This window comes from Vigna angularis, chromosome 1, assembly GCF_016808095.1.
Source record: "Vigna angularis cultivar LongXiaoDou No.4 chromosome 1, ASM1680809v1, whole genome shotgun sequence".
In the NCBI taxonomy this organism is placed as follows: Eukaryota; Viridiplantae; Streptophyta; class Magnoliopsida; order Fabales; family Fabaceae; genus Vigna; species Vigna angularis.
Genome location: NC_068970.1, coordinates 39,515,728 through 39,532,930, shown reverse-complemented (window position 1 = coordinate 39,532,930; position 17,203 = coordinate 39,515,728). Strand labels below are relative to the sequence as shown.

The window sequence follows — 17,203 nt, the reverse complement described above, 5'->3', positions numbered from 1 at the left end:
CAACCACGAGTCCCCGGCATCGGTGCCAAAAACTTGTTATGATATCGGCAAGTGTACCGAATCGTATCAAGTAATAGTAAATGGTAAGACCAAGTATCGTTTCCCAAGAGACTCACGACACTAAACAGTCATGTGACTACTCAACTAATTAAGACTTTTTGTAAAACGATTGAGGATTTTGAATGCAAAACAAGAAAGTAAATCTGAATGCACTTTTGATCAATTGAAGAAAACACAAAGTTGAATGGATGATATTGAAAATATGAGATGAATATGTTGTTGGGGTTTAGATTTCACCTAGTTTACTATCATGCATATATGAATTCATCTTCTTCATTCAATTGTTAACGTCACTCTCTAAATTACTTAAAACTCGATCCCTCGGCGAAGAAAGTCTATCCTTAATTACTAAACCACAATCCCTTGCATCCCTAATAATTAATTTTGTATTACGATTAGGAGAATAAGACGACCAAAACTCATATCCCCATCCATGAGCAATACTACTTTTGGGAGCAATTCTCCAGAACATGAAAATTAAGATACCTCCCAGTACTGATGCAAATCATACATCATGTCATGAATGAATTAAACATAACAAGCATTGAGCGAAGAAGAATTACCCTAACAATTAATGAAAGAAGCATATGTAATTAAAATCAATTCAAATAGATGAGAGTTCATAAGGTTACATCATCCCCCAACAACAAATAAAGTTTAGTTCCCCATCATCATGGAGAAACTAGATGAACAATGGAATAAAAAAGATAGAAAAACCCTAAAAACTAAAGAGGAGAGCTTCCGTATCTAGTTCTGCCTCTAGAGAGTTGAAGAAAATCTGAATTTGTGTTAATTCTATCAAAAGATACTCTTTTTAGGTCGGGCAAATCCTTAAATAGGGCGGAATTAGATCATGGGCCAACATTGACACCGCTCAGTGCCCCACTTAGGGCGCCTAGGCGTGAGACGTTACATATCAGTTGGCGCTCAACGCCCCAAAGAGGGCGCTCAGGCATGACTGCGAGGCTCCTACGCTGAGGGCCCCATAAGAGGGCGCCCAAGCGTCCTACGACCATTAGCAACCTTCTCTTCTGGTGCTCTTTCTCTCCTTTCTAAGTTCCAACTTGTTGACATTTAACTCCTTTTCCAATTCATCCTAGTTTCCTACAAAATCAAGGGAATTTAGTGATAAAATCTTCAACTATAACCTCAACTCTCTTATTCATCAAAGTAAACTAAAAACAAGAGAACAAGCAAGTTTCTAAGTCAAAAAGGGTTCATTTGTTATCAAAATTTACTCTCAAATACGGTGAAATTAACCGTTATCAACACTATGGGATAATATATTGCCTTGTTGTTGATCACTCATAAGGCTTGTGCATCTATTGCGTATTCTGTGTTATGTGAGTACCATAGTTGAAGCTTGATTAGATAAGACTTCATTATATATTGACTGATCTTTCTATGATGGGCAGACATGAGTGATTTACTTGTTCTAGAAGAGAATGATTTTGGTATGCTAGACCATTGTAGCATGGCTTTGTTGTTTGGGCCAAGTTACATTTTGCTTGAGGCAAGCAAAGTTTCAAGTTTGGGGTTGTGATAACGGTTGAATTTACCGTTACTTGTGATGCTATTTTGATACTAAAATAACCCTTTTTGACCTTGAAGCTTGCTTAAACTCTTGTTTTAGTTGAATTTGGTAAATAAGTGAAGAGAGGTTATACTTTATGAATTTGATCACTAATTCCCTCAACTTTGTAAAGTATTGGTATGATTGGAAGAGGAGCAAAAGTGTCAAGGAGTTGGAACCCAAGCGGGACAGCATAAGCACCGGGAAAGAATACTGAAAGAAGGCTGAAGAAGGATCATAGGGCGCTTGCTTACCTTTTTAGGGGCCCTCAGTGTCAGAGGTCTCACAAGGGAGCCTGATTGCCCCCATTTGGGGCGCTGAGCACCACTGTCCTCGTAAGCACGCCTGGGCGCCCTCTCTACGGGCGTTGAGCGCTAGCGAGCCACACAGTAGGACTCCAGGCTGCCCTCAATTAGGACGCTGAGGGCCAGTCTCTTTGCAGTCATGCCTGAGCGCCCTTAGCTAGGGCGCTGAGCGACAACAGCGTTAGCCCATTATCCAATTTGGTTCTATTTAATGGTTTATACACTCTATGGTTCACATCTTTGGATGGCTGAAGCATAGAAAAGATGATTTTGACCCTTTGGAGGGAGATTGGGCATGCGGGAGCTTTCCTTCTCACTTTCTAAGGTTTTCATTCATTCATTCTTCCATTGTAAGTCAAGGTTCTCCATGACAATGGAAAACTAAACTCATTTGTTGTTGGGGATGTTGTAACCTCTAAACTTTCATGTATTTGAATATGGTTTAAACATTTTATGCCTCATTTATTGAATGTTAGTGATTTTCCATTATTCTTAATGCTTGTTATGTTTTGGCCACTCATGACTTGATGTTTGATTTATTTGAGTATTGTTATGAATCATGATCTAGAGGATTTCACCCAAAGGGAATATTGCCTAGGGATAGGGATAGGACGTTTGGTTGTCTTAAGCTTATTTTCTTAATGCAGAATTGATTGTTAGGGTTTTCAAGGGATTGTTGTCTAATAATCAAGACTAGGCTTTTTACACTGAGACATCGGGTTCTAAGTAATTTAGAAAGTGACATTAAAATTTCAATGAAGAAGATGAATTCTTATATGCATGAAAGTGAAGTAGGTGAAATTTAACCCCAACAACAACATCATCTCATATTATCAATCTCATCCATTCATTCTTGTGTCAAGCCTCAATTGATCAATTTGCATTCATACTTACTTTTGTTGCATTTGCATTTAAACACCAACAAAATAGCTCTTAAGTCTTGATTAATTAAGGTATTACACAATTGTTAAGTAAACATGAGTCTCTTGGGAAACGATACTTAGTCTTACCAATTTTATATTACTTGATACGATTTGGTACACTTGTGAATGTGTTAACACTAACTAAATCCCATATTTTATCTCTTTTTTCATAAAGTCTGTAATATATCAAATAATTGGATAATAAATTTTTAAATGAAAAGTGTGTTTATCCATAATTATATACAAATTTTACATTCAGGAGACCATATCTTTTTATTATCCATGTAAGTTAATCTTACTTTCTCAACTTTTTGTACCGTGTGAAATGACTCATTATCAAGTAATTGATGCATTAATATTTCTCCATGTTAACAATGTTTGGAGTATATTTTATATAATAATACTTAATTTTATTTCAAATTATTTAATTACGTCTTTTATTATTAAAACAATTTTTATGAAAAATAAAATCAGATAATATTTGGAATATAAAAAAAAATCATTTTCGATGGTTTTGGAAAAATCCTTACAAGTACCGGCGGTTTTGGAAACCCTTGGTAATTACCAGCGATTTTGTGCAAACCCTTGGTAATTATCGGCGGTTTTTGAAAACTCCTCCAAATATCGGTGGATTTTCAGAAAAGCGCCGATAATTATTATAGATGTTGCTTTTCCCAACGGTTTTCTTAACCGCGGGAAATGTATTTAGGGAGGGTTAAAACCGCCGGAAACTGGAAAAAAAACCGTCGATAAAATTAGTAATTTTTGTAGTGTTTTATAACCAATTTACCTTTGTATTATGTGTCAAATGAATATGAAAGTGTGTCATGATATCATTACTCATAAATAAAAGGATAATGATAGTTTGACACCATTTTTGGACAAACTTTTGACATCATCCACGTGTTGTTCTATGATTGGTTCAGGTGGAAAAACTTTTTTAAAAAAAATGACGTGGAAATAAGGGCTGTAGAGTTTTGTTTTCCCAGATTCATTTCATTTGGTGTGAAAAAATAGTTTCCCATATTCATTTAATTTGGTTTGAAAACATATAACCTCTTTTGCGTGAGAGCATTATAGAGAGAATCACCTCCCACCCACAACTATCCCTCCCACCCATAAGCATCTCGTGAGGAATTGGCCATTCACCGGAGGGTCGTCGTTAACCGTAGTGTCTATCGTTGTGCCACTACTGACTACAGTGTTCGTCGTCGTTCTGTTGTTTGGAAGCGCCAACAACGCGGAAACCACCATTAGAGATGGTTTTTGAAGCTTGTCGTTGTTCCCTTTGGTATTTTTTTCTTCTTGTTCAGTGGGTTTAAGTTATTTCTAAATTTTGTTGAGCATTTAGGGGTTGTTGTGTTATTTGGGTGTTTATCGTGATACCATTAAGTATGGTTTGAAGTTTTGTTGATCATTTTGTGGTTGATGTGGTTTTTGGGTGAAAAGTTTGAATTTGTTGAGTTTGTGGTTGTTGTTGGGATATTTTGACTTATGTTTTTTGTGGTTGATGTGGTTTTTGGGTAGAAAGTTTGAATTTTTATAGGTTTGTGGTTCCTTTCTTTAATCCTTTGTTGTTGTTAGGTGGGTGTTGTTTAGTGGATTTGAGTTGTTTTTTAATTTTTTTACCATTTAGTGGATGTTCTCTTTTACGGGTTTTATTATCATATTTTTTGATATATTTGATGAAGTGTAGGTATTGTTGCAGCGGAGAAACTTGGTCAAACAGAGTAAAGTTTCTCGTTACAAGAAAAAGGTATGTAGGATTATCCTTTGCAGTGTTTAAAATTAATTTCCTAAGTTGTCTGTTGAAACATATTTATAAATCTGGTTCGAAGCATGAATACAAATCTTTTCTGTTTTGCTACAGGGAATCACAAAGGAAGAGCAAGTAGATAATTTTAACATCCCACAATATCCTTATCTTGTAAATTGTTTATAAGTGTATTTTCTTCTGAATTAGTTTGTGCTTTTGACCCCAAAGATTTAAAAAGTATAATAAAATCTTTTTGGTTCAATCTTCAGGTCTTCAGTGAGTTCTTTCTTGGAGTCTACTGGCAATGTGCTTCCTTACTTAATTGACTCTGTGCGTATTAGTAATTTGGGAGCATCCATTACAGAAGTAGCACAAGATTCTCTTGTAGCAAAGTCTGGCAAGAAACACAAATTTAATGGCTTGCAGGCATATGCATTCATGGCATTAACTGCAGGTGGAATCTTAGGTAACTTGATTAGTGGTTATTTCTTATAGAAAATGCCTCCCAGAACAATGTTTGCAATATTTCTCATCTTTATTATAGTGGTATGTAAAAAAGTTGCTTTGTTTAGGTTAAATAAAAACTTAATTATTAATACTATCGTCATAATCTTTAAAAATAATTTTAAATAAAATAGATCATTTAATTATTTATTATAAAATTCTTGAAAAATAATTAATAATTGAAATTTTGCAAGTTTTAAAAAATATTTTAAATAATTTGTCACAGTTTTGTGACAGTTAAAATATAATATATTTTGTGGCGTTTGTTAATTGTTAAAATATAATAAAACATTATATAATAAGAGTAAATTTTGTGGTAGTTTTTAATTGTTTGAATTTTTTATAACAAAAATACTAGTTGTTAAGATATTTTTGTCACATGTAATTTTTGTCACCATTTTGTGATGTTAAACTCAACTTACAATATTTAGATAATGAAATTTCCAAAGCTGTTGAATTGGATTGATATCAATATTGATGAGAAGTTCATAAAAGTATTTTGGATAAGGGATCGGTGAATAGTTGATGATTTGAGGAATGTGTTGTTGCAATGTATTTTAGACTATTTCCGGTTTAATATAATGAAATTTGTTAATATTTTGAAGTTGTTGATGTTGGGGTCTCCAAAGAATAACTTTGTTATGATATAGTTTTTTCTTTAAGTAAAAGAAAAAATGAATGTGAAGTTGTAGAAAAGTTGAGTGTGAGAGTATGAATCTGGTTTGGGAGATTTGGCACATTATAATTACGTGCTACATTTTGAATTATCCTATTTGGTTGACTACGGTTTAGTACCACATGGAGATAGCACTAAAAAGTTTATGTAATGTATATTTAAATAATTTGTTACTTTATTTCTTTTATGCTTTCGTGGTATTCCCTTCCTTTTAGGCTGATTCCCTTTAAGTGTTTTAATTTTGACCAAAACAAAACATTGAATTCCTCTTATAATTTTAAACTTGAAGTTATATTCACTAGTTCACACCTTTAATTCTTGAAACTTTTATTGATTACATAATCATGTGGATCTTAAATATTTTAACATAAATATGAATAAATATTTAAATTGATTATTAAAAGTAAAATAAAAAGTGTTTAATTAAAACTCTGATAAATAAGTTGTTAAAAATTCAAGAGTTTGTCTTTTTTTTATGTAAATCATAATAGAAACTTAATTCAACTCAAAAAATATCTATATCATTATTTTACTTAATAATTAAACAATATTTTCAATTTATTAAAATATACATTTTTTACTTTAAATATACAAATTTATTAAATTTACAATGCAAACTTAAAAAATTGAGTTTCATGTCGAGACAACTTTAATTTTAACAAGGATGGTATATGATCAAAAAAACATACACCCTAAGTCACAAAATGAAGTTGGAAAGCGTTATGTACAGGGCAGTATACCCTGGTGTGCAGAAACCATCACGTAACTCTCCACTTATTTGAACTATGCTCCCTTACGTGTATTGATGTTATATTTCTTGTTTTTCAACATCATTTTGTGACTTAGGGTGTATGTTTTGTTCATGATAGATCATCCTTGTTCAAATTAAAGGTGTTAGGACATGATAATCATTATTTGAAGTTGGAAAGCTTTATGTACAAGGCAGTCTACTCTGGTGTGCAGAACCCATAACGTAACTCCCCACTTATTTGAACTATGCTCCCTTACGTGTATTGAAGTTATATTTCTTGTCTTTCAACATCATTTTGTGACTTAGGGTGTATATTTTGTTCATGGTAGACCATCCTTGTTCAAATTAGAGGTGTTAGGAAATGATAATCAATTTTTAAAGTTGGAAAGATTTATGTACAGGGCAGTCTATCCTGGTGCGCAGAACCTATAACGTAACTCCCCACTTATTTGAATTATACTCCCTTACATGTATTAAAGTTATATTTCTTGTTTTTTAACATCATTTTGTGACTTACGGTGTATGTTTTGTTAATGGTAGACCATCCTTGTTCAAATTAAAGGTGTTAGGACATGATAATCAATATTTGAAGTTGGAAAGCTTTATGGAAAAGGCAGTTGATAACGGTTGAATTTACCGTTATCTGTGATGCAATTTTGATACTAAATTAACCCTTTTTGATGCTTTGAAAGTGTAGTGGAATTGGCATCTTAGACTGATTGACGCTTAGGGCCCTATACCTGTAAGCGCCCAGGGCCAACAGATCAGGTTGGAAATTGCAGGACCGAGTCGCGCTTAGTGCCCTCCAAGGTGGCGCTCAGCGCAGGCACTGCGGGTTGAACAGTTTGGGCTTTTTGGGCTCAGCGTAATTAGGCCCAACCAACCCCCCTAACCCTAAAAGACTCGACCAAACCTTCACTTTTCAGCCACTCAAATCCTTTACCCTAAGAGTTCTCTCTCACTCTCTTCTTCCTTCCCACCACCAAAGATCATTCCTTTCACTCAGATTTACTTCCATACTTCAAGTTTGGGGTGGTTTCAAGTTGTTGCCACTGTTCTCTACCCAAGCCCTAAGTTTTCCAACTCTCTTGTGCATCTGTCAAGCTTTGCATGACATTCGCCTTTCCTGAGCGTTAGTTAATGTCTTTGGACGATTTTTCAGCCTATGTTGCATGGCCTAGGGACCAAGCCCAAGCTAGTGGAGGAGGTGGCACGTCCGGAGCTGCAACTATGGATGAGGACGATGAAGATGAGGATGAGGAAGACTCAGATGACAACAGAGGATGATGAGTTACCAGCATTTACTGATGGATGCTGCTAGATCAGGATGTGTCTTTGTCTTTATTTTTATGCATGTTGAACTTTGTTTATGTTGTTTTTAATTGTAGTTTGAGCTATGTACTTACTTAAATGGATAGTCTGTTGCAATGGTTTGGTGTGAAGTGATAAATTGTGTGATTGTGAGAAGTAATATTATCTTGTGTTTGCCCTATTGAATTGTGATTGATGTTGAGTAATGATTGGTTTAGCTTTCAAGCACAGATGGTGGTTGCTCATATCATAGTTGGTTAAGACAGATGCATGGTTTGAATTGTGATTAATGTGCTTGGCATGATGTTTATCAAATTTTGGAACCTTGAATTAACCTGTGAGAGTTTGGGCTCTAGAGTTTATTGTTGTTGAATGTTATTGCTTTGGAATCATAGTTGATTTTGCCTGAGTTTTTTCTGTTGAACTATTTGCTTGCTTGTTACAAATGATCAAGGTCATTTGTTCTTATCCCTTTTAAGCCAATGCCAAAATTTCAACCCAAAGATTTTGAAAATTTGTTTTATCCTTTGAACCTTGAGCTTAATGTGAAAAATACCCTTGAAATCCTTGCCTTGAGTTGAGTAGAGTTTGCATGTGTGGTATAGGAGAATGGTTCAAGTTTGGGGTTGTTGGGTTGTTAAAAGTAAAAAAGAGCATTGAGCAAAGTAATTAAAGCAAAAGAAAATAAGGATGAGCTCAATGCATAAAAGTTGGGTTTAAGTTAAGAAGTGGTTTCCCAAGTGAAAAGTAGAAAGAGAAATTAATGTTAAATTATAAAGTAAATTGTTCACTCTCTTAACTCATGGAATTTTGTTGTCTAGAAAAATCAGTTTTCTTCTTAGCCCAGCCACAATACAAGCCTTCAAAAGTTCTTATGATGATAACATGCTTGTGAATGTGTTTGAAGTTGTTAAATGAAAGGCAAAGTTGAATTGTGTGATATTGTGATGGTAGAGTGAAAGAAACACCTCACTATACACCTTTGAGCTTGAGTGAAACACTATCTTTGGTGAGGAGTGGTTTCATGCACTATAGGATAACATTTTGCTTTGGTTATTGGTCATTCATGAGGCTTTTGCATCTGTTGTGTATTCTGTGTTATGTGGGCACCATAGTTGAAGCTTGATTTGCTAAGACTTCATTATATCTTAACTGATCTTTTTATGATGGGCAAACATGAGTGATTTACTTGTCTTAAAAGAGAATGCTTTTTGGTGTGCTAGACCATTGTAGTAAGACTATTTTGTTTAAGTCAGGGTATGTTTTGCTTGAGGACAAGCAAAGTTTCAAGTTTGGGGTTGTGATAACAGTTGAATTTACCGTTATCTATGATGCAATTTTGATACTAAATTAACCCTTTTTTACTTTGAAGCTTGCTCAAACTCTTGTTTTTAGTTGAATTTGTTGAATAAGTGAATAGAGGTTATACTTAATGATTTTTCTCACTAATTCCCTCAATTTTGTAGGACATTGGTAAATTTTGGAAGAAGAGCAAAAGTATCAAGGAAGTAGAACTCAAGAGCGACACTAAAGGCACCGGGGGAAGAAAAGCCAGTTGCACCACAGGGTGCCTGGTTGCCCTTTTCTGGGGCCCTCAACACCAGGACCTCGCATGGGCGCCTGGTTGCCCTCTTCAAGGTTGCTGAGGGCAGGAACCTCGCATTCACGCCTGGGCGCCCTTCCAGGGGCGTTAAGCGCCAGTACTCTCACATGGGCGCTTGGTTGCCCCCATTTGGGGCGTTAAGCACCACTCCTCTTGCAAGAACGCATGCTTGCCCCTATATATGGCGCTCAACGCCAACTACATGTCACGCAGCTCGCCTGGTTGCCCCTACATAGGGCGCTGAGCACTAGTGATGCAGGCCCATGATCCATATTTGCTCTATTTAAAGGTTTCTACACATTGGGGTTCACATCTTTGGACGGTTGAAGCAAGGAAACATTATTTTCGACCCTTTGGAGGGAGATTGGGCATGCGGGAGCTTTCCTTCTCACTTTCTAAGGTTTCCATTCATTCATTCTTCCATTGTAAGCCAAGGTTCTCCATGACAATGGAGAACTAAACTCATTTGTTATTGGGGATGATGTAACCTCTAAACTTTCATGTATTTGAATATGATTTAAACATTTTATGCTTTGTTCATTGAATGTTAGTGATTTTCTCCTATTCTTAATGCTTGTTATGTTTTGGCCATTCATGACTTGATGTTTGATTTATTTGAGTATTGGGAAATATCTTATGAATCATGATCTAGAGGATTTCACCCAAAGGGAATATTTCCTAGCGATAGGGATAGGACGTTTGGTTGTCTTAAGCTTCTTTTCTTAATGCGGAATTGATTATTAGGGATTCAAGGAATTGACGTCTAATAATTAAGACTAGGCTTTTTACGCCGAGGGATCGGGTTCTAAGTAATTTCGTAAGTGACATTAACATTCCAATGAAGAAGATGAATTTTAATATGCATGAAAGTGAAGTAGGTGAAATCTAACCCCAACAACATCATCATTTCATATTATCAACTTCATTCAGTCATTCTTGTGTCAAGCCTCAATTGATCAATTTGCATTCATATTTACTTTTGTTGCATTTGCATTTAAACACCAACAAAATAGCTTTTAAGTCTTAATTAATTAAGGTATTACATAGTGTTAAGTAACACGAGTCTCTTGGGAAACGATACTTGGTCTTACCATTTTATATTACTTGATACGATTTAGTACACTTGACAATGAGTTAACACCAGTCTACTCTACTGTGCAGAACCCATAACGTAACTCACCACTTATTTGAACTATGCTCCCTTACGTGTATTGAAGTTATATTTCTTGTCTTTCAACATCATTGTGTGACTTAGGGTGTATGTTTTGTTCATGATAGACCATCCTTGTTCAAATTAGAGGTGTTAGGACATGATAATCAATTTTTGAAGTTGGAAAGATTTATGTACAGGGCAGTCTACCCTAGTGTGCATAACCCATAACATAACTCCCCAATTATTTAAACTATGCTCCCTTACGTGTATTGAAGTTATATTTCTTATTTTTCAACATCATTTTGTGACTTAGGATGTATGTTTTGTTAATGATAGACCATCCTTGTTCAAATTAAAGGTGTTAGGACATGATAATAAATATTTGAAGTTGGAAAGCTTTATGCCCATGGCAGTCTATCCTGGTTTGCAGAAACCATAACGTAACTCTCCACTTATTTGAACTATGCTCCATTACGTGTATTGAAGTTATATTTCTATTTTTTTTAACATCATTTTCTGACTTAGGGTTTATGTTTTGTTCATGATAGACTATCCTTGTTCAAATTAAAGGTGTTAGGACATGATAATCAATATTTGAAGTTGGAAAGCTTTATGTACAGGGCAGTCTACCCTAGTGTGCAGAACCCATAACGTAACTCCCTACTTATTTGAACTATGCTCCCTTACGTGTATTGATGTTATATTTCTTGTTTTTTAACATCATTTTGTGACTTAGGGTGTATGTTTTGTTCGTGATAGACAATCCTATTTCAAATTAAAGGTGTTAGGACTTGATAATCAATATTTGAAGTTGGAAAGCTTTATGTATAGGGCAATCTACCCTGGTGTGCAGAACCCATAACATAACTCCCTATTTATTTGAACTATGCTCCCTTACGTGTATTGAAGTTATGTTTCATGTTTTTCAACATCATTTTGTGACTTAGGGTGTATGTTTTGCTCATGATAAACCATCCTTGTTCAAATTAAAGGTGTTAGGACATAATAAATCAAACTATATTCCTACACTACCTCTTGAAACCGTATTTCAGATAAGTGGAGATTTATGTTGTAAGTTTTGCACACAACTGGTAATATTTGAAGAAAATGTAGAATTTCATACATAAAAATATTACCTATTTCTTAAGTGTGACAATAAATTAATGTAAATGTTTCATGTTATTAAAATGATTTTAATTTGTTATACAAAGGAAAATTATAAGTACTAATTGCTTTTGTCAATATTTACTTAATATTTAAATTCACTTTAGAATTTGTCTATTCTTATGTCATTGATCTAAATTTAAAAAAAAAATTAACTAAATATTGCAAAAAATATAAAATATTTTTTCAAAAAGAAAATAAAAAATATTGGTTCTATTATGTATAAACTTACACTATTTATTGGTTCATTATATACAAAAAATATATATATAATATTAAAAAAATATGACAAACAAATATCTCAAAAAGAATATTCATTACTGTTGAGATTATTAATAGGGGGAGCACTAGTTTAGCTGAACCCACAATCTCAGTAATATCTGAGTTTTTGATGATGACAGCACATAATTAATAACACACATGTATTTGGTGTTACATGTGCTATGCTTACATGTTATATGCGTTTTTGAGAACATGATTGTGTTGTTTATGTTGTTCATTACATTTCACTGTTATATATGTGATTTTATACATGAATGCATGACACATGTTTTTGGAAAAGAAAAACCACAAGCACTTTTGTTAACTTAAATTGTGTGGCAAAACAATAGTTTTAAGTCGATTTCATTATGGGGTGAGTCAATTAAAACTCGTGTCTTTGCACAATTTTTTTCAAGTGTGCTTTGAGAGTTTTTCAAAGAGAAAAATTTTCAAAATTGTTTTACTTTGTTATAAAGTCGATTACATGTGTGTTGCATTCGACTGAGTTTGTTATGTTTTGAATAAATGTTAATGCTTGATATAACTGTCACAACGGCTATATTTTTAAATATGTTGACCAATCATTAAATGAAATTCGACTGCATTAATTGTACATTCAATTAACTGCATTGATTGTTGCTAACTACAATAACAGAATTGTTATATTTGACTGCATTAGTAGCTTAGTCGATTAAAATGCGTCAGAGTTGTGTTTATCTATAAATTGACACGAATTTGATTTCTATAAGAACTTTTGTGAATCTAACAGTTTGTGATATCTTTTGCAGAAAGTGCATTCTTACAGAAAGAGAGAAAGAGCTCTAAGAAACAAGAAGTGATCGTGGTAATCATCTACTTATGGATTCTTGAAGAGCAAGTTAACTACACGTACAAAAGCTGATCATATTTGCACATTGGGTATAACTAAGAGATCAGAGGCTACAATCTTGTGAAGATTGGATTGAGGTTCCCTGTTGTGATTATAGGAAGAAGAGCGTGTTGCGTTCTTGACTTTGAGAATGGCTCAAAGGGTTTGGACTACAGGAGAGGGGATTCTTGCTACTAGTATGTTTGTATACTGGCTATATTTTGATTAGAGAGTTAGAAAGATGTTTTATATTTTTGACGTGAGGTCGTTATAAAAGCCTTGTTGTAAAAACCTTTATCATTATAGTGCATTGGCTTCCTGTGGTTGGAAGAACACTAGATGTAGGCTTGGCCGAACCAGTATAAAAACTCAGTGTTTAATCTTCCTATCCTTACACTCTTTTATTCAGTCGACTTCTTACTGTACTCAATCGATTTAATTTTCGCTACATAAACAAGTCTTTTACCTTGCGTTTCAAGAAAGTTATAAAGGCTTAAATTTTATATTTGGTGAAAAGGATTTTGAAAGTTTTAAATTTTATACTTTATCAATTCACCCCCTTTTTATGTGAGAAATTGAGTCATTCTTTTTTAACAATTACTTTAATGTGTGAATAAAAACTAATGGTACAATAATATTTCAAAATATAATCATTGAGTCGTCCAGTACATATCATGACAAGACATTACTTTACAAGATATTAATGCAAACAAAAAGACAATTGGGGGCTGAGTGAAGGGAAGAACATGTTCAACATTGTTGTAAAAGTCCTTTATGGCCTTTTCACTCTTTCAGTCATGTACCTCTCTCAAGGCGACTTTCTTCTTTCTCCTTTAATTTATCTCTAAGTCTCTCTAGATGTTTCCAGAAATAGCAAGTAAATTTAGGACAAATTGTTCATAACAAAATAGGTAAAATTATGGTAGTGAGTTAAAACAAAACTACAGTTTCAAATGAACCTGTATTCTTGTGTCCTTTTCTTCCTTCATCACTTGTTCACTAGTTGTATCAGGTGTTGAACTTTTCCCTAATATACACCATGAAATTTTAACAAGAAATTCCAACAGCAATAGCAGTTTAGAAACAAATATAAACACGGACAACAAAGTAATAGAGATTGGAAAAATAATTTTATCACCTTGTGTAATCTCATCTAATTGCCTAGATAGTTGTTGGTTCTCTTTACCTGCATCTTCCTTTTCCCTTAACAAAACATCAATCCTCTTCTGGAAAACGATGGAAAAGAAAAGTAATGTTAAAATATTGGAGAATACAGTTATCCAAAGAGAACACTATCCATTTTTCAAAATAAGAACTTCCACGCACCTTATACTCAGCCAGCAGTTTCTTATTCTTCTCCAAATCAAGTTTTAGGTTAGCCTTGTTAAATCGTAACACAATTAATGCTAATAGAGAAAATATATCACCAAACATCAAATATAGAGAATATCCCAGTGACCTCATCATGCAGAATGTCATGAATTCTCTTTTCTCTCTCCATAAGCTGCAATCGGTGGCTTGCAAGATCTTTTAATAGACGTGAAACAGAATCCTGGTTCTCTGATAGACTTCTTATTTGAAAAACAACTTATAGATTCACAAATGTTTGAAACAAACTATCCAATAAAATAATTCATATTAAATACAGGATAGTCATCTTCCTCCACATGATCTTCATATTCATTAAAGTCATCATCTCCTCCATGACCTTCATTATTTATCATCAATTGGAGGAACCTCCAAATCATCCATAGCTTGAGCAACACCACCACTAGCATCTTCATATCTTCTAACTTCAACTAGGACATCTACATTTGAAGCAGCCAAAGTTCATGTATAAGGCATGAAACATTTATAAAAAAATCAATTGTGTTATACAACTGCAAGGTTGAAAGAGGCCTCAATACTCATTTAAATGAGCAATTTATGCTAATAAAACAACTTGAATTTCTATAGCAAGTTTCTTCACTCGATCATAATCCTCAACATCAACGTTTTTGCTCTTTTGAAGCAACTGAAGAAAGAATGGAAAAAAATTAGAAAAAAAAAACTTTAGAAGAAAGACAGTAACAAAATATGGCAGTAAACTCTGCACTAAGCTAAAGTCAGAACTCACTCACAGCTTTTCACCCTAGCTAGCATGAGAGAAAGAATTCAATGAGAAATCCTTGCAATTTAATAATTTGAAATCATAATGAAAGGAACCAGATAGCATGACCCTCCCAAGTATACTAGTCCATGAAGGAAAATTTAATAGGCTACTCATTTGGTTTGACAGGGAAAGCTGTAATAATTTTGTCTCCTAGAGACACTCACGGGAAAAAGAAGTTCATAGTACATACTAAAGAATTTCCTTTCCGGTTCATTATTGAATAAATGGACAATGCCTTATTTGTTAAATCTTTGAAAGCATATTGTGAACCAAGATATCGCACGGTCTTTCTACAATTTATTCTATCTGTGAAGTGGGTTGGACTATGAAACAAAATTAGTATATTGTTCATTTGGTTTTGCAATAAAGAAAAGGTAATGTTGTATTAAGCTAACCTTATGGTGCACTCACGGTTCTAAGGTTCTAAAGCTGCCCATATTCCTTATCCATGATAACACATGAAAACAACCATTTTGTATAATTTTAAGAAATAATAAGATAGTAGAACCATGAAAACAAAAGCATATTCCTAGGCAATTCCTAGACAAGAAATAATAGAGTATGTGTATGGTTTTGAATATTGGTTCGGTATAGGTTCATGTAGTGACCATGGAACCATTATTACATCAATAAACATTATTCACGTTCTTTGTAGAAGTGAGATTATCAATGCAAGCTCTACACATGTCCTTAAGTTTTCAATCCAATTCAATTAGTAACACGCTATACACTAAGTTGAACCCAATCACCTAATTTATCCCAACCCAACGAAATGCTCCTAAGTATGTGTACGAAGCACAATCACATTTGCAACAATAAGTAAACCTACTTCGTTAAAACATGAATTTAATATAAGCAAAGCTAGAAAATTGAAATATAAGAAAAAGATGAAATGAAAAGCAATAGTATAGAGAAGGTACGAGAGATTCGAGATGGTTGTCAATGGAGGAGACTTCGTGGCGAATGGCGATTAAGGCGTCGGCAGCAGCAATGAAAGATCGGTAATTGGCAATGGCGACCTATTGCATTTCCAAGGGAACGTGACAGAGGAGCTTTGCCAAGCAAGCGCCCTTGGGCACGACAACAATATTACTCTGGTTCACAAAAACTAGAATTCGACTGAGATTAGATTTGTTAGCCAAGATGAAGAATGAAAGAAAGGAAGAAATTTTGAGTGAAATTGAAGTTAGGGTTTGTGAGAGAAAACGATGGTCTAGCGGCACAAGGGTTTGACGGCAGTGGCCTCTTCAACACAATTCCTCGACCATGGCATAACAGTGAGAAGGTTCGGATATATGTGATTGTGAGGGTGAGTATTGAAACTGTAGAGCGCGTAGATGGTGGTTTTCACGTTGAACGGAGCTTCGAAACGCCAGAACGTTCAGCTCCAACGAACGGTGACAATCCGGTGAACGCTCCTTTATCGGTGAACGACCGGTTGTGGTGAAGGGAGGTTCGTGGGTGGGAGGACCTTCTCTCGTTCGTGGCTTCTCTATGTGAGATTTTAAATTTTTGAAACCCAAAAAATAAATAAAGCCGCCTAAATGAAAACCATGTAACCCTTCTGACTTGCATTTCCATATTATTTTTTATTTTTTAAAACTTCTTTCACGTGGACCAATTAGAATGTGAAACATTGATGGAGTTAAAAATTTGTCACAAAATAGTATCAAAATATCATTATCTAGATAAAAGTAACTTTCAACCCTACATAAACTAAACTTAAGAAAATTATTTAACTTTTAACAAAAGTTAAATTAATTTAATTTCTAATGAAACAGTAATTTTTATACACTACTAAATTAATTAATGAAAGCTTCTTTATTTTTTTCATCTATAAAATAATTCTTTTTCACACATTTTACTTTTCAATATAGTATCTGTCACTTATTAAGTTTCATTTATTTCTTTATAAGTTTCAAGTTTTAGACTATATTTCTTCTCTGTGTAATAAATGTGGCATTAAATCCTGTTCGTATTAAATTTAAATCTTTTAAATAATGTCTTAAAAACAAAATAACATAAAATAAATAAATTATATAATTAAATGTGTTAAAAAATATATCAAATTTAAAATATATTGTGCAATCTCTGTTTTATCATTGAGTAACTTTCAACTCATGCATCATTTTCTTTTTTTATT

The 17,203-nt window shown here is 33.9% G+C and overlaps 1 protein-coding gene across 3 annotated transcripts; it reads right to left on the bottom strand.

Annotated features, from left to right (window-relative positions):
- Positions 1 to 13,535: 13,535 nt before the first annotated feature.
- Positions 13,536 to 16,590, bottom strand: LOC108337017 (uncharacterized). 3 transcript variants are annotated; one of them, XM_017573457.2, is made up of 5 exons: positions 15,981 to 16,590; positions 14,235 to 14,922; positions 14,047 to 14,134; positions 13,868 to 13,935; positions 13,536 to 13,762 (listed from the first exon to the last, which is right to left on the bottom strand). In XM_017573457.2, the coding sequence occupies exons 2-5, from the start codon at positions 14,385 to 14,387 to the stop codon at positions 13,742 to 13,744; spliced, it is 330 nt and encodes a 109-aa protein (XP_017428946.1). In that variant the 5' UTR covers positions 14,388 to 14,922; positions 15,981 to 16,590; the 3' UTR covers positions 13,536 to 13,741. The 3 variants fall into 3 exon arrangements, with proteins under 3 accessions (XP_017428946.1, XP_017428952.1, XP_052729123.1); XM_017573463.2 differs by having other exon boundaries at positions 14,235 to 14,716; XM_052873163.1 differs by lacking the exon at positions 15,981 to 16,590 and having other exon boundaries at positions 14,235 to 15,944.
- Between the last annotated feature and the right edge of the window lie 613 nt (positions 16,591 to 17,203).

Excerpts from the sequence above, each read along its gene's own strand:
- LOC108337017 (XM_017573457.2), bottom strand. The coding sequence starts at position 14,387 with ATGACATTCTGCATGATGAGGTCACTGGGATATTCTCTATATTTGATG. Across the intron at positions 14,135-14,234 it reads AACTGCTGGCTGAGTATAAG|AAGAGGATTGATGTTTTGTT; the intron begins GTGCGTGGAAGT and ends ATCGTTTTCCAG. Across the intron at positions 13,936-14,046 it reads ATTAGATGAGATTACACAAG|GGAAAAGTTCAACACCTGAT; the intron begins GTGATAAAATTA and ends GGTGTATATTAG.